The 23,596-nt window shown below is 36.5% G+C and overlaps 1 protein-coding gene across 13 annotated transcripts in view; it reads left to right on the forward strand.

Moving 5' to 3' along the window:
- The window catches only part of LOC116800539 (lachesin), a 371,289-nt gene that overhangs the window by 296,999 nt on the left and 50,694 nt on the right, over positions 1–23,596 (forward strand). For 11 of the 13 annotated variants that reach the window (XM_032716080.1, XM_032716056.1, XM_032716059.1 and 8 more), the window contains one exon: positions 1,993–2,255. The exons of the other annotated variants lie outside the window; for them this stretch is intronic. In XM_032716080.1, coding sequence (XP_032571971.1) covers positions 1,993–2,255 — 263 coding nt within the window. The remainder of the gene's footprint in view (positions 1–1,992; positions 2,256–23,596) is intronic. 13 annotated transcript variants of the gene reach the window in all.

A 23,596-nucleotide genomic window follows, 5' to 3' on the forward strand; every position in this document is an offset into this window, starting at 1 on the left:
ATTGGTTGTAACAAAATTTACCCCTTGAGATTGAAGGACCATCTTTTGACGTTGGTTTATCGGAATTATCACTTGGTTAGCGATTTCTAGATTGCCTGAAAGTTAGGAGACTCGAATTGTAATTAAAATTGTCTTAGTTCTAGCTGCTCTAAAACCCATTTTGCACACTGAACGCTTTTTCGAAAATAAACGTGCATACATTTTTTATGTAATTCATGTTGACATTGTTCATCTAGCAACTCGGCTGCGATTACCTTATCCTTACAAATCGGACAAACGACACTCGGTCCGTTTGCCGACCCATCAGGAGATCGTTCTACCCCATTTTAATCAGTCCAACCGTATTCCATTAGAACCAACTAGTAGCTTTAACATCCCGCCATCGAAAAAAAATTACTTGATCACCACAAAAAAAAAAAAACAAGAGAGAATGCTGTCGAGTTCCCGGACTATCAGATAATCTTAACTCATTGAGTGAAAATGCAAACGCGAAATTTCATTATTTTTCTGGGATATCGATAGATATGGGTAAATGAAATGAGAAAAAATTTAACATTTGTTTCACTCTAACGCCCTAAGACCGCTCAAAACTGCCCCGCCCAAACTGTTGAACATTTTTGGCATATTTTTTCATAATTTAATTAGTCTCGTATATTTCTATCGATTTGCCAAAAAACATTTGCCACGCCCACTCTAAAGCACTAAATACGACAAAACTGCCACGCCAACACTTTTGAAAAATGTTTCGATTTTCTTTCGTTTTATTATTTGTCTTGCAAATTTGTATCGGTAACCAAAAACACTGTGGCCAAGCCCCTGCATTTACCTAAAAAACGCCCAAAAACGGTCGCTCCCACACTTTTCAACCATTTTTAAATTTTTTCTTATTCCCCAAAAATCTTTCGAAAGAATGCAATTTCGCATTCACATTCCCACTAGCTGAGAAACGGGTATCTGATAGTCGGGAAACTCGACTATAGAATTCTCACTTGTTTTTAATTCGGTCCACTGTGCGCGCTTCCTCCATCAGGTCTTTCATCTTGAAAGGGATCCTCTAAAAGGCTCTTATACCATGACCTTTTGGAACAGTAACGCTCGGCATTCCCAGCAGCCAGCTACATGATCACCTTTGGCTACCCCGGTGACGTGGCGCTCCGTCAGCAATACGGATTTGAGATAGCAGCATAACATTGGCAGTACTAAAAGATGTGTCTTTTAGCAATGCCCCGCCACAAATGTTTACTTTTAAAAAATTTATTTATTTTACAATAACGACGAAGTGGTTTTGCACAGATCACATTTGTACTAGCTACCATAAAAAACCTTCTGAACCGTCAAAAAATATAAAATAAGTTTTATTTTTGTATTGGCCCCTAGTTCTTCACTTACTTTATCAGCAACTTGCGCTTGTGGTTTTTCAATATGTTTTCATAAAAAACAACCTCACTTAAATCATAAGATTATTGCTGAATTTTTTGCAAAATAATTGAGAAACAATTGAAAAACACCTCAAAGCTTGCCACAGATTTAAAGTTAACAGAAGATGGTATTTTGTAAATTTTGCTATATTCGTCTCCATTAATCAGATATAGACGACTACAGACCATTTGCATGATTAACAATTTATAACTATACTTAATGTTACGTTCTGACTTTTTATAGTGATAATCCATCCTTGTATTATTATTCAGGATTAATAAACGAGTCGATTTGCCTATGTCTAACCGTCCGTCCGTATGAACTTCGCGATAATAGGAACTATTAGAGCTAGACATAGACGTATCACAACTTTGTTTAATGATGTTCGCATGACCACAAAACGCCCAAAACTGCGAAAATTGTGTCGATAAAATGTTGACCTTTCTCTGTCGCGCTCCCAATAGCACTAATGATAGTAATGGGTATCTGACAGTCGAGAAACTCAACTACAGCGTTCTCTCTTGTGTCTACATATATAATTTATCTAAGTTTTCTCAAATGCACTATTTTCAGTAAACATTCATCATCCAAAACAATACAGCCAAGAAAAGACTAACAAGCCATCGGGGACCATACCATCAACACGTACACCCTGGATACTCACAAATGCAGGATCTCAACGGCTTGCGCAGACTTCGTATGCAACAGTTGCGTTGATTACATCTTTTTGGTTGTTTTTCTGGTGTGTGTTTCACTCTATAAACTGGGATGCAATAAGAGTTTCTTATGTTGTTCACCATGTTGTTGTTTTTAAAAGAAGATCATTTTTTGAAGCGGTATGTATATACAAATATTAGTGTATTATAAATAGGATAATTAGCATGTAGTATTTTTAATACTTATAGATTTTTGTTATTGCTTTCATTTATAATATATAATTTATATATTGAATTTAAAATACAAGTTAAAGTAAACGTTTGTTTATTTTCACAAGAAGGTAATTAGGACCGGTGGTCCGTCTTTATTTTGACAAAAATCGGTTCCCCCCCAGCACCGTCGCTGCTTCTGCTAGCGTCAGTGCCAACTCCGTTGCTGGCTCTGCCATCGTCGCTCCCACGGAAGCGCTCCAGACGCTGATCTTGCATTTATTGGCTACTGCAGGTGCACGGCCGGATGCGCGTGTAAGGCTTCGCAGATTGTTGTTGCGAATTCTTCTGGTGCTAACTTACATAATCAATACTAGGTCCAAAAGTAGTTTGCATTAATTTACCATCAGCATATAAAACTTCTTAAGAATATATTCTGGAAGGTGACTTCTTTAAAAAGTATACAGAGTTGCCAATTAAAAAATTTGCCGTAATGAAAGTAATCTAAAATATAGAGTTTTGTAGGTGCGACATAGGTTTTTTTTATCAAATCGATAGACATTTAATGGTCTAATAAAAACAAAAGAGAGAATGCTATAGTCGAGTTCCCCGACTATCATATACCCGTTACTCAGTTGACTAGCAACGCGAAATTGAATCATTTTCCTTGGAGATATCGATGGATATTGGGGATAAAAATAAGAGAATATTTTTTAAAATTGTTTAAAGGTGTGGACGTGTCCGTTTGGGCGTTTTGTAGGTTAAAGAAGTGGCGTGGCCACAGTGTTTTTGGTATATAGATACAAATTCGCAAGACAAACAATAAGACGTAGGAAAATCTAAACATTTTTCAAAAGTGTGGTCGTGTCAGTTTTTGGGAGTTAGAGTGGCCGTGGCAACATTTGGAAACAAACTTCCGCTACGTCTATGTCTCTGGAATCTGTATGCTTAATCTCAACATTCTAGCTTCTGTAGTTCCTGAGATCCACGCTAATATTCCCTACACCTCTGGCTTAGCGTCCTGATGTTCGCTCATTATCATTCGCTTTTGAAACCTTTGCATATATGCACCGATGCAGAATCTCGTTAGCGTAAGCCAATAAAATCTTTTCTTATACTCGAAATTGCTACTTAAACTCTTATTTTCATAGCTCAAAAATAGGTAATAAAAAAACTGATTTGTGCATAAACAAAATATGTGCAAATCATACAATGCTGTTTAAGCTTTAACTTTGATTAATTCGCTATTGTTGCTGAATGCGTTGTTGAACAATATGTTGTGTCAATAATATTCAGACAAATTAAAAGCAGTGAACATTAAAAGTATCTCTGTTAATTACGCAAAATTGCATATACAGAAAGAGTTATATTTGTGTGCGTACAAAGGCAAGCAACGAAATCCGCTGCTAATTCTTCTTTGCGCTCATTCTCCCACTTGAACCGAAATTCGAGTCGCTGTTTTTAGCCTTTCTCGTAACGCTTTATTCCTCTATTTGGAGGTAAGCGGTGGACCGGAGCATATGTCGATGGACAACGGAATAAGATTCTCGGGACCAGGCCAGCAGAATAGGATGCCCGGCATGCTAGACCAGCAGCAGCAATCGCAACAACAAGAAGGAGTTCAGCAACCACCGCCGTAACACTGCAGCGTTTCGTCTCCAGAATTGCGACAAGAAGTACCAGGTTAAGTGTTAAGCCACCTTACTCCATGCCACCTCCACCTTCACAGGGTATGGATCGGTATGGATCAACAAGTGGGCCAGGGGCAATTCAGCGGCTTGATGTTCGAAAAGCCAACCACAGCCGGCATTATGAAGAGATGGAGTCGAGTTGCTGTGCTGAGGACACCAACAACATTGACAAAGCTTGCAGTGAGTAAGCTGTGTCTGCTACCTCCTCAGCAAGTTTTAAACTCATTTGTATAATTTGCTGCCAGCTTCGGAGACATTTTAGGCGGTACCTCAGCTGTGCAGCAAAATCTTAGTTATCTAAACTCCGCCGCGCTCTCTCCCTTCCACTCACGCAGCTATCTAGCTTAGCGTTCTCCTGTTCGATCTGCAATTAAGTCGCACATTACCATTCGCATTCGTTAACTTGTCATATCGCATCTATGCAGAATCTCGGTCGCTAAAACCAATAAAAGCATATCGTTTGAAATGTCGTCTTTTCATTGCTTTAAAATAGCTAATGAAAAAGGTTATTCCTTAGACTGGGGGGTGGTGGCGAACGGGGTGGTGGTGTTGACGTGCGTGGTTGCGGTTTCGGTGGTGTTGCTGGAGGTTGCGGCTGTGATGGCAGTAGTGGCCCACAGCTTCACCTCCTCCCCTTGCAGCCGTGCTAAACGCTTGTTGTTTTCGAGAACCTCTGAATACTGCCCAATACTGGGAAACACCGAGCGACCCCATATTCCGAGGGGTAGTGTTCGGTAGGTGCTGCACCTCAAGGAAATGTGCTTTTACCCACAAAAAGGACCGTGAGAATTCAGCTGCTGATACTTCCCAACATCGTCGCAAGGCGAATCTGGCGGTGGTTGGAACACGCACGACGGCTTTATTAATAAGTTATTTTTGATTTGAAGCTGTTCACGATCTCGTCGGAATTCAGACTGATCTTCTAATTTTTAATCCTGATCCAATCAACTTCGGCCAAAAGCTTTTCATTCGAAACTTTTTGAACTTTCAATTAAGTTAAAAGCTGAAATTATGCTGAAATTAATTCTCTGTATTGTGAAATTGAAATTTGCTGACTGATGCAGTTTGATTGAAGCGTTAATCATGGCTTGGTCTACAAGTGGAGGTTGTGTTAACTTTAATTTTGGTTATTTATCGGGTGGCTAAGTGTTGGCGACAATATCAAGGGCAAAGGAAATGCTGCTGAGATTGAAGTTTGAAATTTGTCTATCAACTGGGGCAGATTGCTATATTTATGGGTTGGATAACTCTCCCCCTTCTAAAATGACGCGCCCCACTTCATTATGAATTTCGCTTAAACGCTCTCTCAATTCTGATAAAAATTCTTACTCAGTATTTGAATATTTTCTGGCCGTTTTTGTTTGGTTACAATTAAAATATTTCTGAATTTTATTATTAATGTATTATCAAATACAAAATTATTAAAATTAATAATATAAATTAAATTGATAATTTCCAATTGTAAATTTCAATAAATGGGCTTAAAATATTAATGTTGTCAAGAGTAAGTTCTGAGTTGTTGGATTTTATGTAATCTGATAACTGCAGATTCTTTAAGTGGTTGGTGTATGAAATATTATTTATTGTGGTTGTGCCGTTGTACGTTATTCTATAAATCAATTCTCTACATCAATTTCTCTAAATGAGAATTGCTTACAATATTATTTCCATTTATTAGAATTGCACCTTCTTGATATCTTTCTTCTTCTTATTTTTTCTCTTATTTTAGTGAAAATAGATTTCTCTCCATTTAGTAAGACGGTAAAACATGTTTTATTTTTACTTAAAATACCATAGTTATTAAAAGGTTTATTCTTAAAATTAGATATTGCATAAAAAGTATTTTCGCATTTTGCGACCTGATTACTTATTTTTAATTTTCCATCATGAAATCGATCTGGCATAATAAATTTCGCATCTATTTGTTATTATCAAATTTCATTTGATATAAATAATTAAGAGTTCTTTACGTAGTGCAATTTTGAATACAGAGATATCCATGATATAAGCAATAATAACAGGCTTTTGTTGGGGACTTAATACTTATTTAATGTCTTCATACATTAATTTTTGTCAGTGTAATAGTATTAACTATGTTTTCCAAGCCGAATATTAACAATCGTAAACGATGTTTTTGTAACGGCAATTCTTGATCAATAAAAATGTTTTTAAAATTATCGGAAAGTGATTTTATCTCGCTAAACAATTTGGAATTGATAATAAATTGTTGTTTATTGTTTTCGATTAAGTCATTTATTTTATTCAGTATTTTAATGTAGTCATCGCGATCCGGAGTTCCAGCTAACCATTTCCAAAGAGTGCCTAACTCATTTATTCCCCTTTTTGATCTAGTTGATAACAGCTGTGACAAAATAATTCGATTAATTGTAGTTTGTAAGTTATTTCCCATTGTGACCTTTTGTTTGTATCCTTTTTAATGTATCCTGATTATAGATCGATTATTTATTTAAAAACTGTTAAATATATATAGTGACGTATTTGGGTGGTCCAAACCAGCCACTTCTATTATTTCAAAGAAATCAGTAATGCACTCTAGTAATTTTCCATAATGTATCCCAGCTGCGCAGCATTCGTTTATCTTTGGCAGCGCAGCCGTTCTTGTAAACATCCTAAAGCCTGACCTAAGCAGATTTGACTGCCCTCTTTCAACACTTCCTAATCCTAAGAACCCAAGAGCGAGACTCTCCCGAAATACAAATATTGTCTTGAGATTGAGGCTTCTCCTCAATCCAATTTGCATTTGATTTTTAGTCTTAAGCTGAGATCCAAAGAATAAAGTCGTGAAACTATTTCTCCTAAAAACTATTTTTTATTTCTTGGCGTTGTCCTTACTCAACTGACGGGACATTAGTTCGACTTAAAAATAAAACAACAATTTTACTATATAATGAACAACGATGTATGTAAGAATCACTCAACTACTTGTGTAAGTTATCATAAGTAAGGTCAATTATACTGAACTGAATGCTAAGTCAGTATCCGGTCCGAATCTATTGCGATAAATCAGCGGAATTTGCGGTTACTGTAAACGGACACCTACAGGTGCCCACAGGCGCAGCGTTAGCATTCTGGACGTGGTGGTGAGAGAAGTCACGAGGCGCAACGTTGACAGAAATATTGGCGGTAGTGCCGCTATAAATATTTGAATATGAAATTGTACTTTAGTTTTAGACAGAGCTCAAAAGGGATCAGTCGTATTCTGATGCACTTAATAAAGAATAATTATTATTTGAATTAACATAATAATTGTTTAATTTGTACTCAAACACTCAAGTTGCCTGCGAGCAACGGTTAATTCCTTTTTGAGTTTTTTCGCTACTGATCGGCGATTACTATTTGTTCGCATATTCTTACGCTGCCTGCGTGCAGCAAGCATACATAATTTGAGTTTAGTTACCAATATACTTCTGTGCTGTAAACACGCATAATAGGTTATGGGCCCAGAAAAAATACATAAGCCGGTCGGACCGTTAATTTAAATGTAGCTCTATCAAAAACTCATTCGCTTAAAAATGAAGCAAGGTGATAATGTGGCAGACTATGTGAAGTCACTTGTAGAAATTTGTGGAAAATTGGAAGAACTCGATATTTTACAAGGTGATAACCTAAAAGTGATTATGCTGCTAACTGGACTTCTAAATAGCTTTGAAAATTTCGTAGTTGCCATGCAAACGCACGATACTTTGCCCCCGTTTCAACTGTAAAACTGAAGCGTCTCGAAGAAGCTGAACTACATAGGGTGAACGAAGAGTGCGAAGATTAAGTTTTCGAGAAAAGGGCATACGTGACTCGGGTCGAACAGCCTACCTCGAAAAGCAATACGAAATATTACGGTTCCTACGAACGAAGCCAAAAGCAAAGTGTAAAATCGTTTGAGTGCTGGTCGTGTGGGAAGCACGGCCACAAAGCTGTTAATTGTAGAGAAAGAAATTTTTCGAAAAAGGAAATGGCTCAAGCGTGAGTGAAATGTCGCGAGGCATATGGTGTCTCGATAGTGGAGCGAGAAATGGCAGAAATTCGAAATGATGACCTATCTTCACCAAATTTGGTTTGTGTTACTCTTTACTTCCCCCAAGATGATTCACAAAGTTTCAAGTGATTTGGTCAACTTTCATATAGCTGCCATAAAAAATGTTTTAAATTTTTCTGAGTCAATTTCGTATTCTGAGAAAATCGTTATTAAAATAATATAAAAGCTATAAAGAATGTCGTAATCAATATTTAATATTGACGACAGTAAGGCTGTATTAGAAAATGACCTTTTGGCTGTATTGCCATCATTTGAATTTCCGCTTCCATTCGGTAACGGCTTGTCCACATTGAGAAAGTTTTTCTCCATCATTTGTTTTTGTATAAAATGATTTCGTTCCACTAATTTAGGTTTATCAAAGTCCTTTACATGCCAAGTTTTAAGATCAGCTCTGTATGCAAATTTTAAAACAAATTCAAGGAAGCGAATCCACGCATGTAAAGGGCTTATTCCAAACTGAAGAGTTTGAGATTTAGCATCAAAAATATCTGAATTAAAATCATTCACATTCATTAAAACTTGTGCCGGTAGTCCGGACACAATGTTCCCTTGTGGTGGTAAACTAATCGAGACATGTGGAATCACTGGTTGAGAAACCAGTGCAGACAATTCGGAATTTTTAGCAATCACAGGGTGGGGTCCATCCAGAGCTGATTGATCGGATTGCTCCGAATCTTTTTTAGCTGCCGATCTTAGCAGCATATGTGGATTTGCTGCGATTGACAGCTGATCAGTTGTGGAGTCCTGTTGATCATTTGCCCGTGGTTGCGGGGCCTTAGGCAGCCTACCACCAGCGGCTTTTTTGCGCTTTGGAGATTCATCTAATAGCTTAAGGCCATTAAACTGTGAATTAAGCACGGAAAGAAGATCATCGGCTCGACGAAAACTATCTCTAGCTACGCCAAAACTGTTGATCAGTTCTTTCAAGCCACCTTTAGTTTGGCGCATAAACGATTTCATCTCGTTCGCAACCACAAGGCAAGCATCACAACAGTAATTTAGATTTTTACCCTTTGCTAGGTCGTCACTTGTACGGCCATTAAAACCAGCGCACTTAGTATGCACCATTCTATCACATAGCCAACAAGTCATTTTTGGCTGCTCAGGTTTTATAACCTGGCAACAATTTTTATAAAAGCAGACAACATTTACGGTTTCCATGTTTAAATGAAATCAGACCACTGTGCGTGCACGAAAACACAAAACCAAAACTTTCAAGCGAGCTGTTAAAAGAACCACACGAGAGCACGCTGAGAAATTTAGATTTTGTGTGGGAGAGCGAAAGAGAGAGAGAGAGTGAGATCGAAAAGTGCAGTTTATGTGCATGCAAAAAAAACAACACCAAACACTGCGAACAACGAACAAAAAGGGAGAGTAAACAAAACAAAGAGACGAAAAATGCAAACTACTTTGTATATTTGTTTAAACTACTGCACAAATCACAAAAGAATCACTCGCGAAGCGAACGGATCTTTAATAATTATGTTTAGGTATATAATTATTATAGAAAATTATTTAAAAACCACGGCTGGTTTGACAAACACAAAATAAAAACCGGGGAACAAAAAAAACACGACCGTTCGCTTTGAAAGCTAATCTTTACATTCTGTTAATATGTTTAAGGCTTTACCGTCTATTAGTGTCATTTGACCGACATATTTTACAAATATATTAATGTTGTTTATTTTATGGAAATATATGTGCAGATTACGAGTCTGGGTATCAAAGTTTTCTTTTTCTTATATTAATAAGCTCTCTAGTTTCCTTAATAAATTGAATTTTTAAAGGACGACAAAACCGTTTAGATTGTGGCGATCTGTTGATCCAAATTATTTTTTGTTCATTGTCTACTAATTTTAATTCTATGTAGGGGTACTATAAACCCTCTTATTTAAATAAAACAGGAACGCAGGATTTAGCCTCTTAATTTTATTCGGTACTTTGCATTTCCAAATTTAGCAATCGACTGACTCCCTCTCCGTTAGCGATCTGCCTCTATGTTTGTTGCTACAGAGCCGATGTTGCGAAACAGAGAGAATGCCACCCGAAAGCGAACAATGACTTAATGTTTATATACTTAATGTTTATATACTATGTTGCTATACTGAACTTATGTATGTGTACCTCTAGCCTACTACAATTCGACCATCCTGACATTTAAGATCACCTGATCTTGTCGAAATTTTCTAACTTATACTTATTACATTGTTCTTAGTCGCTATTTGCTTAAAATATTTTTTTTTATTTTTCTTATCTTTAATTATACAAATTTATTTTCTACTCCCTATCCAATGTTTAATATTTTGACTACTCCAGACACCTTGATATGGATTTCGCGCCAACTGAAAACCTTCAATATCTTTAATTAAAAACCTATCATTTTTCAATACCTTCTCTATTACATATGGACCCTTATGTTTAGGTATTAGCTTTCTAGCAACTCCTCCTGTACTATCGAAATTCTTAACCATAATGTAATCTCCTACTTTCTACTGCGTACTTTCTTTTTTCTTATTATTATATCTTTTTTCATTATACCTCTGTGCTTTTAATTGCGATTCCGATCCTTTTCTTCTAATTTCTTTCAGGTGTAATTATATCCCAGCGTAGTTACGCCCCACGTAGAAAAGATTTGTTTAATGTTGATGATATATTTTATTAATTATTTAATTTGGCGGAGCAGGGAAGGTCCCGCTCCGTTCGAAGTTAATTCGTCAATATCTTGGCGATCTACATACAATGGTTTCTTAGCCTAAGTCGAGGACAGCTTATATGCGCAGCGACGCTTATATGCGTTTCCTACATATATATATTGTCGCCGAGCGACGGTGCTGGAGGAGGGGTGCTATAGGCACACATATTAGCGGTCAGCGCTTGGCCAGCGCGAGTACTGCTGATCATGCAAAATAGGTACGTTGCCCTTAACATACGCTTGGGCTGAACTGTTTATGTACACATTGCAACAGAGTGATACAATGTGATTGTGTATTATGAATACAGTGGTTAATCGATATGTGTGCATACTACATCTCCCTCCTTTTGAAAAATAACGTAATATTATGAAGTTATTTTAAAGGTAGTTTATACATTATTAAAATTGTGTTATGATTGTTTTTAAGTACATTTATGTAGTGAGAATTTTTAAGTAAAACCGTAAAAAGAAAAAAATTTTTTTTTTTTTTTTATTATTATTATTATTTTTATTTTTATGCCTATGTATGATCATACTATAAATATTTACGACGTCGCAATTTTTAATCTGCCTTTATGAACAGTTTGCTTTTTATTTTTATTATTAGTTATTATAATGTTGTTATTTCCTATATATCCTATTTCCGTTACTTTATACGGACCTGTATATTTGGAGTCTAACTTATGACCTGTTTCGTTTTTTAATAGAACTTTATCTCCTACTAATATATCTAAGTTCCTTGCTTTCTGATCATAAAGTTTCTTATTTTTCTCTTTATGTTCATCTATCATAATTCTAGCTCTTTTATAGGCTACTTCTAATCTATATTTACTTTCCTTAGCATAATCATCTACATTATATATGGGTTCTATACTAGTTATGCTATTAAATTGATTTGGCAAGTTACTTGTTTTACCAAAGACAAGTTCGTATGGACAATAGTTATGTGCTATTGATGGGGTCGTGTTAAAACAGTATACGAAATATTTAAGCCATACGTCCCAATCAGTTTTATCAACCGATATGTATGAACGTATATATTCATTGAAAGTTCGGTGACTTCTTTCGACTGTTCCAACTGTCTGGTGATGGTGTGCAGTTGATGTTATATTTTTTATTTTTAGATATTTGCACAAGTCATTTTTAACTGAATTCTTATATTCTGTTCCCATGTCCGTAATGAACGTCTTCATTGGACCGTACTTTTCATAAATTCATAAATTGCTTTAGCGACAGTATTTGCGCTTTTGTTTGCAACTGATATGGCAACTAGATATTTAGTTAAATCACATATTAGTGTGATTGCATATTCATTGCCATTTCCTGACTTTGGTAGCGGACCTATAGTGTTCACTATCACCCTGTCGAAAGCTTTTATTGGGGTCTCTGTTATTGTTAAAGGAGTTATTGTATTTCTTGTCACTTTTGATGTTTGGCATTTCTGACATTTTTTAATGTACTCAGTTATATCTTTAGACATACCTTTTCCAGTAATAGTATCTTTTGACCTTGGCCAAGGTTTTTGTGATGCCTGCGTGACCTCCTTGTATTGGATCGTCATGAAATGTAGACAATATAGCTTCTTTTTCTTTTAATTTTTCTATCAGGGTCACCGGGTTGAGTAGCGCTACTCTCAATGAATTTAATATTTTATTGCCCATTATTTTGAAATTATCAATTTAAACATGTTCAAAGATATTTTCCCACGGTGCCACTTTGAGTTGGCTGATTTTATTTATACCGGCTTGCATTTCAAGCCTTTGGAAAAAATGACCTAAATCAAGTATTCCATTAGTATATAAATCGCTAACATCATATCTTGCAATAATTTTCTTACCATGTTTAAAGAAACATAGCATATTTTTTATATGCAAGGTCACTACTTTACGTAATTCGTCATTTTTGATGACTTCACACGTTGGGCTTTGAAGCTTTTTCTATAGGCAATTCTATTTCTTTATCTCCTGCGCAGGATTTTTGTCTACTTTGATATCTTGTAGTGACTTTCTTTATATTTCTGGTCATTTCTTGTAGTTCTTTGATGGTTATTCTTGATAACGTATCAGCTACATAGTTGTCTTTTCCCTTTAGATACTCAACTGTAAAATTATACTCCTCTAATTCAAGTCTCATACGAGTTAGTTTAGAGCTCGGATTTATCATAGAGAACAGGTATGTAAGTGGTCTGTGGTCTGTTTTGACAGTGAAATGTCTACCATAAATATATGGTCTGAAATGAGTTATTGCCCAATGAATTGCTGCCAATTCTTGTTCTGTTGTGCTTTTATTACTTTCACCCTTTGTAAACGCTCTTGATGCATATGCCACTGGAAGTTGGAGACCTTTTTTGCATTGAGTTAACACTGCTCCACAAGCTTGCTTACTTGCATCCGTTATTATGCAAAACTCTTTGCTGAAATTTGGGTATTGTAATAAGTTGGGATTAATTAATGCCGATTTGAGATGTTCGAAGGCATGCTGGCATTCAGCTGTCCATTCGAATTTTACATCTTTTTTACATAATCTTGTTATGTGACGAGAATATTCGGCAAAATTTTGGATAAAACGTCTATAGTAATTGCAAAATGCAATAAATCGTCTAGCACTGTCCGCATCGTGTGGGACTGGATAATTTTTGATGACGTCATACTTTTTGTCATCTGGCAAGATTCCTTTATCTGTGCATTTGTGTCCCAAAAATGTGACTTCATGCATGAAAAATGAACATTTTTCTGGATGCAGCTTTAGGTTGTATTTCCTGCATTTCTCAAAAACATCAGTCAAGTTTTTAACCATATGTTTTTCGGAACAACCAATAACTATTAAATCATCCATATACAGGAATGCTTGAGAAGGTTCAAGTCCAGAGAAGGCTATAGTCATCATTCTCTGAAAAGAATTTGGTGCTTTTTTTAGACCGAATGGTAATCGCGTGAAGCAATATGAGCTATTGCTCGTTGAAAAAGACCTTACATCTCTTGAACTTTCTTCGAGTTCAATTTGATGAAAACCTGACATTAAGTCTAGGCATGAAAAATATTTTGCTCTACCTAGTTGATCTAAAATATCAATTCTAGGTAGTGGGAATTTATCGGACAACAATTTTTTATTAATTTGACGATAGTCAATTACTAATCGCCATTTTTTCTTGTCAGAACCAGGAAGAGATTTCTTTGGAACAAAAGTGGGCTGTTATATGGGGACACAGACGGTTCGACTATCTTGTTATTAATTAATTTTTCTACCTGTACTTGAATTTCGTCAAGTTGACTATGAGGATTTCTATAATTTTTAATATATACTGGTTCATCATCTGTCAATCTTAGCTTTTGTTTGTAGAAATTATTTGTTGTGATTGATTCGGTTTCGAGTCCGAATACAGCGCTATACTTGGTGCATAAATCTGTTAGTGTAGATTTGAATTGTGGTGGAAAATTTTGTGTTAATTGAGACATGACAGTTTTTTCTCTTGCTTCAGGATTGGTTTGAACTATGTCATAGTTCGAAAGTGATTCATATTATAGATCTTTTATATTTACTATTTGATCTTTATTATTTGTATTTAGCAATCGGACAAATGCATTTTTGGTTGTTGCAACTGTGTTTGCAACATAAATGCCTTTTTGAATTTCCTGGTTTTTTATTAAAACACTATCTTCATTTGAGGGTAGTTGTATTTTTCGGACAACTTGGGATCTTGCTGGTAGAAGTATTGAGTTATTACCAGAGCTGTATGTTATTGGAACGTATATTGGGAAATTCAAATTAGTTGGTCTCATCTTGAGCCAATCTTCTATTTGATTAAAATCTAATTGACAATTGAATTTCTTTATGAAATCAATTCCTAATATTCCATCACATGGGATTAAGAAATGTGAATCTACTATATGAAAATCGTGTGGAATTATGTAATTGCCTGTCTGTATCACAATTGAAGTTAATCCTTTGGATTGAATTAGTTCTTGTCCTATTGCTTGAATATTAATTTTATTGTTGCCTTGGATATCATTAAAGATATCAGAATTTTCTTTTAGAAGAGAAATATCTGCACCTGTGTCTATTAAAAAGACAAGTTGTTTATTTGTTTCTACATTGACAAAATTAACAAATATGTTTTGGCTAAGATTAATTGTGTGAACCTTGTATCTATTTATTGATGGGCAGCTAAAGGGTGTTCGGAGTTTCCCGAGTTATTTTGGGCTACTCTTACATATCCCTGATTATTGTTGTTTTGGCCTCCGTTCGAGTTGCCACGGCCTCTAAAGTTTCCTCTATTATTATTATTATTGGTATTGTTATAACGATGACCGCCTCTGTAATAAGGGCGGCCCCTTGTGTTATAACGACCGCGGTATGTGCCGCGCTGAGTCTGATTCTGGTAGAACAGAACAGCGTTGGAATGTCCAGTTGCTTCTGTGCAACTGTCTATAAATTTAGATATGGCATCGTTCATGCTGTTGAACGTGCCTGCTTGCATGATAACCTTTACTTTATCAATCGAGCAATTCCTCGTCATTGCTTTGACGGCTCGTGTCGTGCTATATTTGTTTGCAAGTTCTGGTTTCAAACCATCACTAATATAAGCACCTTCTAGAGCTTTTGTTAATTGCTCCACCTCTTGCGTGTAAAGGTTGGCTGTTTTGTTCTTTTGCTGCAGATTTAGTAATTTTGCAGAGAGTACCTCAACAGATTCCTCCTTTACTGTTCGCGAGAGTTTATCTTTAATTTCCTGTATAGTATTTTCCGTGCTAATGAGATTCCTAGCATGACCTTTTAGTTTGGTCTTAATGACATTGACTGCTAAAGTCTCATGTTCTCCTTTTATCGAATCTAACAAGTTCAGAGCGTCTTTGAAACTCTGTAGGTTTTCTGCTTTGCCGTCGTACTCAAATAATAGAGACGAGGCTGTTTTTAGGAAATCTACTACTGATTGTGCCATCTTGTTTACTATTTTACTTTCTATTGGCTTATTTCTTTCCTCAGCAATTACGTCTAGTAATAGTTCAGCTGGGAAATTTAGTGTGTTTGGAACAAGTACTTGTAACTTGTGCCTTTGTGACACATATAATATGTTCTCTTTTAATCGAGATATTATATCTTTTACTTGTGTCTGTTGTAACGAAGAAAATTTCGTATTGTGGTCAAGTATTATGACACGAACCTCGTTATATTTTCCTAATAGTGTCTCTAAATGTTTTATCTTTGTATCGTTACTTATTGGTGCACTCTTATTGAGGCACTTAAACGATCTATCAAAGTCTTCCCGCAGTTTCTTGATTTTAGCTATTATATTTAGCCAATCCATCAAGTTAGGAACTGGGGTGTTAATAAAAAGATTTATTTAATAAATTTAATAAAAAGATTTATTTAATTATATTTTATATTTCATTTTATATTTTCATATTTATTTATATGTTCATAGCTAGGCTTGTTTTTTTTCTTTCCTTTTTGAAGCTTTTGACATGGCAGTTTTATTCTTGCTTACTTGGGTTAAATTTGTTTCTTTTTTTTTTTGCTATCAAACCCTGTCCAAGTCATTAGCTCTGCTTACATATCTTTTCTTAAGGCATTTACTATGCATTTTGTATATTTTATAACATGTATTTATTAACATAATTATTGTTATAATAATTAAACAAATTATTATGTAATCCAGGTTTAAAGGAACAACTTCGACCTTGTTGATTACATTGGCAGTGGAGTCCACTGACTTAATATCTACTAGACCCATTTTTGAAAAGAGTTTTTCTCCTAATACAGTATTTTCTGAATATATTGGGTCTGGGTAAAATTTGCTTATAGAGTTGTCAAATGACATTTACTTATTTTTTTTTTTATTGATTTTGTTTTTTTTTTTTTTTAATTTTAAAATATCTATTTTTTGTTAAGACGCCTTGCGGCGGTGAGAAATTTAAAATTAATTCATCCGTATGAATTTACAGGTTTCCTACCTAAATTTTCGTTTGGCTTTACAGGCCGAACTTCTCATCGGGCAGAAAAGGTTCCGCTCAATGTTACAATTGGTTTTTATAATTATTAAAAAAAATATGCATCGCAGTGCAATCAGAAAAAAATTTTGCACACAGTGCTATTAAAAAAAATTTTGCGCTCTTTGAAGCGCTGTCGGTTCCCTCTTGTCATTTGTTGTTGGAGATCCACCGTTGTTGTAGTGTGCGGATAGCGCACCACAGTGTGAATACTATTCCCGTCTTGACGTAGTGGGCGGGCTGCACACCACGTTATCCTGTGTCAGCTGGGCGTCGCCGGTGTTGGCACGCTGACACGCCCTCGATGACGTAGTGAGCGGCCTGCTCACCACGTTGATGATAATGTCCTCTTATTGGGGTTGTGTGCCGGTCTTGCAACGCCTGCACGTATATTCACAGTGTGGTGTGAACAGTGGTCCCTCGCAGTCGTTCGGGCAGCTTTTCTTTAATTCCGGCAGGCTTTTTGGCTGGGTAGGTTGAATTTTATTATCATTTGATAAAGATTTTATTTCGTTTACTGAGTGAGCGGGTGTGGTTGGGTTTGTTTCATTAAGATATTTGACATAGTGGTCTAGCTCGGCTTGTAGTTTTTGAGCTTTCGACCATACTGGCGGTGGGGTATTCGTATATAATAGCCACTTTAGGTGCGCTATTCTCTTTTTAGCTTTGTTCCGAACTCCGCCCCTGTTTTTACCCATCACACTCACACTCTACTCACTCAGATCATTGTTTCTCCGCAGCTTCAGTTGTTTGTTGAAATTGTTGCATGGTCAAAAGTGTTTTTTTTCCTTTTGCTGAGCGTCGAATGCCGGGCGTGCTGATCTTCTCACGTCCAGTGCTTGCTGATGTAAGTTGGAATTTATCACAAGCGGCTTCCTTTTTTCCTTTTCCTTCTGCTACAGCTTATACGGGTCCTGTCACGGTCGCCATGTAATTATATCCCAGCGTAGTTACGCCCCACGTAGAAAAGATTTGTTTAATGTTGATGATATATTTTATTAATTATTTAATTTGGCGGAGCAGGGAAGGTCCCGCTCCGTTCGAAGTTAATTCGTCAATATCTTGGCGATCTACATACAATGGTTTCTTAGCCTAAGTCGAGGACAGCTTATATGCGCAGCGACGCTTATATGCGTTTCCTACATATATATATTGTCGCCGAGCGACGGTGCTGGAGGAGGGGTGCTATAGGCACACATATTAGCGGTCAGCGCTTGGCCAGCGCGAGTACTGCTGATCATGCAAAATAGGTACGTTGCCCTTAACATACGCTTGGGCTGAACTGTTTATGTACACATTGCAACAGAGTGATACAATGTGATTGTGTATTATGAATACAGTGGTTAATCGATATGTGTGCATACTACACAGGTCTCTAATTTCACTAACATTATTTAACTCTTCTAATTTTTGTCTTAATTCATCAACAACTTTTCCCTTTTGTTCAATTCCGAACAACATCTTGCTGGGAGATTCCGCTACACTTCTTTGTTTTGTATTATTCAGAGAAAATTCTACGTCTTCAATAACTGCATCCCAATGCAATCCCTTTTCAATGTCTGTTAATTTAGCTATCATAGGCCCTACTATTCTATTGACTCTTTCTACCTGTCCATTGGCCTGGGGTGAACCAGTCTATATCTTTATGTTTTTAATATTATACTCTTCCATACATTTTGCAAAATCTTCGGATGTAAAACAGGTCCCCCTATCTGATACTATAACTTTCGGCCTGCTATATGATCTAAAATAATCCTTTAATGCTAGAATTACGTCCTTTGTGTTCGTTGTTTTTGTTGCGTAAAACCTAACATATGGTATTTAGTGAATCCATCTATTATTACAAACAGATGTTTTTTTATTCTACCATTATCTACCGGTCCATAATGATCGATATGTATTATCTCAAACGGCACGTTTCCCTTTGGGATGCTATGCAGCATTCCTTCTTCTTTTCCCGACTTCGGTAAAAATGCCACACATCTCAAACAATTTCCTATATGCCTAACAACTTTTTCTTTCATATTCGAAAACCAATAAGTCTTAACAATAGCATCTATAACCTTATCTCTCCCTAAATGACCTAATTCATTGTGATATTTATATACAATTTTTTCTTCCATTTCTTCTGGTACACAAAACAACAATCTTCCACCATTTGCCTTCCTATAAAGTACACCATTTCTCATTTCAAAAATTTTATCTTCCGTTTTCTCTAACTGTTTCCTAATATCTTTCAACTTTTCATCTTTTGCTTGACAAATAATTAAATTATCTTCAAAACTATTAGTTTCTATCACTAATATGTTCGTATTTCTGCTCAATGCATCCACATGCTGCATATGCTTTCCTGCTTTATGAACTAACTCAAAATCGTACTCTAATAGTTCTAATGCCCACCTTGCAATCCTAGGATTTAATTCCACTCTATTTAACGTTAGAGTTAATGCGTTGCAATCCGTAACAATTTTAAATCTCTTTCCCTGTACATAGATTCTAAATCTACTTAATGCATACAGGATAGCCAATGTTTCAAGTTCAAAACTATGATATTTGGCCTCATCCTTTGTTGTGGCTTTCGAGTAATAAAATATAGGGTGCCATTTCATATCCTCTTTCTTTTGCAATAACACTGCACCAAAGCCTTGTGCACTTGCATCTGTATGTAACTCTATTTCATCCTTATAACAATATAACCCTAACACTGGAGCTTCCACTAACTTTTTCTTAAGTGTCTCAAAACATTCTAACTCTTTTTCTTCAAACGAAAATTCTTTGTCTTTCTTCAATAAGTCATATAAAGGTTTTGCAATCGTTGAAAAACCCTTAATGAATCTTCTAAAATATGAACACAATCCTAAAAAGCTTCTGACATCATGCACCTTATCTGGTATTGGAAAATCTCTAATTGCTTCTATTCCCTTGTCATTGGCCTGTATTCCCTTACTTGTTATTAAAAATCCTAAATATTGTACACTCGATTGCAGAAACTCACATTTATCCATTCTCAGCTCTAATATGTTCCTCGTCAACCTGTCAAAAACTTCCCTAAGTACTTCCATATGTTCCTTAATTCCTTTGCTAGCTATCATAATGTCATCCATATATATAATAACTTTATCCTGCCTTATCATATCCTCGAAAATTCTATTAATAAATCTCTGAAAGACCGCCGGTGCATTTTTCAGCCCCATTGGCATCCTTAAATTTTTAAACTGTCCTAAAGGCGTCATAAAAGATGTATATTTCATTGATTCCTTATTAACAAAAACATGAAAGTAGCCATGTTTAAGATCTAACTTCGAGAATATCGTTTTATTTACTAATCTATCCAACAGATCATCAATCAATGGTAAAGGATAATTATCTTTGACCATTATTTTGTTAAGTTTTCTGTAATCAACACATAATCTTAGGTCTCCTGTTTTCTTTTTCACTAACACTATCGGAGATGCATACTCTGAATCACTCGGTTTAATAATTCCGTTTTTTAGATACTCATCTAAGATAATCTGCAGCTTTTCTTTTTCAGTATATGCTAATCTTCTAGGAGAACAACTAAACGGTTTCGGGTCATTTAATCTTAATTGTATTTCACACCGAATCTCCGGTTCATTCGGTCTTCCTTTATTAACATAACACAGGCCCATCAGCTTACTCCCATCTCTGGGTAAAATTATGGAGAGGCTGATCCTAAACAGGCTTCTCACTTGCAAGGATGTTACCAAAGCGATTCCCAAATTTCAGTTTGGCTTCCGGTTGCAGCACGGTACTCCTGAGCAACTACATAGAGTAGTGAACTTTGCTCTGGAAGCTATGGAAAACAAGGAGTATGCAGTAGGTGCCTTTCTTGATATTCAACAGGCATTTGACAGAGTCTGGCACCCTGGGCTCCTGTACAAAGCGAAGAGGCTGTTCCCGCCGCAGCTATATTTGGTTGTTAAAAGTTTCCTGAAAGAACGCACATTCCACGTCTCTGTTGATGGGTACAAATCGTCAATCAAGCCAATTGCAGCTGGAGTTCCTCAAGGAAGCGTTCTTGGCCCAACCCTATACTCAGTTTTTGCTTCGGACATGCCTACTCACACACCAGTCACAGAGGTAGACGAAGAAGATGTGCTCATAGCCACCTACGCTGACGATACTGCTGTGCTCACGAAAAGTAAAAGTATCCTGGCTGCCACTTCTGGTCTACAGGAATACCTGGATGCATTCCAGCAATGGGCTGAGAACTGGAATGTGCGCATCAACGCTGAGAAGTGTGCCAATGTGACGTTCTCCAACCGAACAGGTAGCTGTCCGGGTGTCAGTCTGAATGGGAGACTGATCAGACACCATCAGGCTTATAAATACCTTGGTATTACCCTCGATAGGAAGCTCACCTTCAGCAGGCACATCACAAATATTCAGCAAGCGTTCAGGACCAAGGTTGCTCGGATGTCTTGGCTCATTGCACCACGCAACAAACTGTCGCTTGGCTGCAAGGTCAATATATACAAGTCCATATTGGCCCCCTGCCTGTTCTACGGCCTGCAGGTATACGGCATTGCTGCGAAAAGTCACCTTAATAAGATCCGAATCTTACAGGCGAAGACCTTAAGAAGAATTTCGGGGGCTCCTTGGTATATGAGAACAAGAGACATCGAACGCGACCTCAAGGTGCCCAAATTAGGAGATAAGCTCCAGAACATCGCCCAAAAATATATGGAAAGGCTTAATGTACACCCCAACAGCCTAGCAAGGAAGCTAGGAACTGCAGCTGTGGTCAATGCTGACCCTCGGACTAGAGTCAAAAGAAGACTCAAGCGACACCACCCTCATGACCTCCCTGACCTGGTTTTGACCTAGAAAGTCTTAGTTTTAAAATTCATTAGAATTATCAAATAAATAATAATTATTATGTTATATCAACTATTATAATTCTCCCTATCATTTTTAGGATTAAAAATCTGTTAGTCTTAAGTAACCAAGACATATTGTAAAATAAAATAATTTAAGCAGATCAAATTAAGTTGCCGCATGGGTAACAGTGCGTTGATCAAATAATAAAAACATCAAAAAAAAAAAAAAAAAAAAAAAAAAAAATTAACATAACAGTTTTCTACCAACTCCATAAATTGACATTTCATATTATGATCCACCTGATCACCTATTTTGTAATCAATTGAGTCATCTATTACATTAATTTCAAGCAATTCCCTCTCCGCTGTGCTTATTTCAGCATTGACAGCTTTCTCTAATTTATTTTTAACCTTGTCACTAATCATTTGACTTTTACTACTACCTTGACTAACACTATCGCTAACTGTTTTACTATTGTTGTACATATTTGTTTCTTCTAACATTTTATCGCTTTTCTTGTTACATCGACTTTCAATTTTATCCACTGTAATCATTTTCAAGGTGTCCAGATTCAAGCATAAGTTGCATGCTTCCATAAAGTCTCTTCCCAATACTACATCATGACTCATAGACTCGTTTGCCACTATTATTAAATTAAAATGTATTTTATTCAAATTTTTCATAATGTAACACAATATTTTTCCATATGTTTTCAAGTAACTTTTGTTTAATCCGTAAAATGAACTTAAAACTGGTACTTCAATAACATCTTTAGGTACTTTACTAATTTTTATGAACGAAATGGGACTTCCCGTGTCTATGAGGCATGCTGTAATAAATTTTGATTTAGAATTGTTCATAAAATTAATTTCAAAATATCTTACGTAATTGTTTTCATCCACATTCTTGTTTTTCAGGCACTTTGCTGCAAAGTGCCCCATCTCACCACAGGCATAGCATGATCCTTTTTCGCGCTTTGGCTTCCTGCACTCTTTGGCCCAGTGTCCCTTCGAATCCCTTCCGCAAATGCCCGCTTTAAGTGCTGGATATCTTCAAAGCATTGGATACGGGCTTGGTTACGTAGCATTTGATTCGGAATACCTTCAATGAGGAGCGCCACCAATTCTTCATCATCCATTTTTATTCCATGTGCAAGCATCACCTTATCGTCTACATAAGCAACAAAGCTTTCGCCAGCTGTCCATTTTCGTTCCTCAAATTTTCGCCTTGTTTCTAACTTCGACTTCCTCTCACCAAACATTGATATAAGCTCAGCCGCCAACTGCTCTGTTGGTAGCAATACACGTTCTGGATCTGCATGCAACCACATGCATGCTTTTCCTTTTATCTTACTGATGATCAACATCTTTATATTCATGTATTCCATAAACGCTGGCTATATTTTTCACTTGTAGGATCCATTTGCGTGCACATGTATCTCCCGAAAATTCATTCACTGCATCGGTTGCCATACGCAATAATAAATCCATATTTTGCCCAGCTTGTCCCACTGTATTTCGTTTACTCCCGCCAAATTCTTTGTTGCTTTTCTCACCGCTGCCATCTTCGTCGCCGTCTTCGTTGCCGCAAACTTCGTTTTCGTCGCTATTCCCGTCGCCGCTGTTTTTGTTGCGGGCGCCGTCTGCACTGTTGTCACTGCGTACCCCGCTTCTGTCGTCATGTTCGCCGTTACTTTTGTTGTTGCGCACAGTGCTCTTCTCACCGCCGTCTTCGTTGCTACCTCCAGCTTCGCCGTTACTTTCGTCCTCTTTATGCTCTCCGTCTTTTGCGTTATTTCTTTTTCCTTTTTGAACATTATTATTGCTGCTTCCGTAGAAATCTTCTTCCTCGCTTTTTAATAATAATTTCAATTGATTTCGCTTTTCGTTTGTTAAGTTATTCAAACGCAAAATCAATTCTCTTTTTGTTCCCGTGGTCGATTCTTTTAATTCACTCAACCACCCTTTTAACTGCTCCGTCGATGCATTGCTTATATTCATTTTTTTTTTCTTTGGCTCGTGATCGGCCAACTTCTGATATTGTAGGGG

The sequence above is a fragment of the Drosophila sechellia genome, chromosome 2L (genome assembly GCF_004382195.2).
Source record: "Drosophila sechellia strain sech25 chromosome 2L, ASM438219v1, whole genome shotgun sequence".
Lineage (NCBI taxonomy): Eukaryota > Metazoa > Arthropoda > Insecta > Diptera > Drosophilidae > Drosophila > Drosophila sechellia.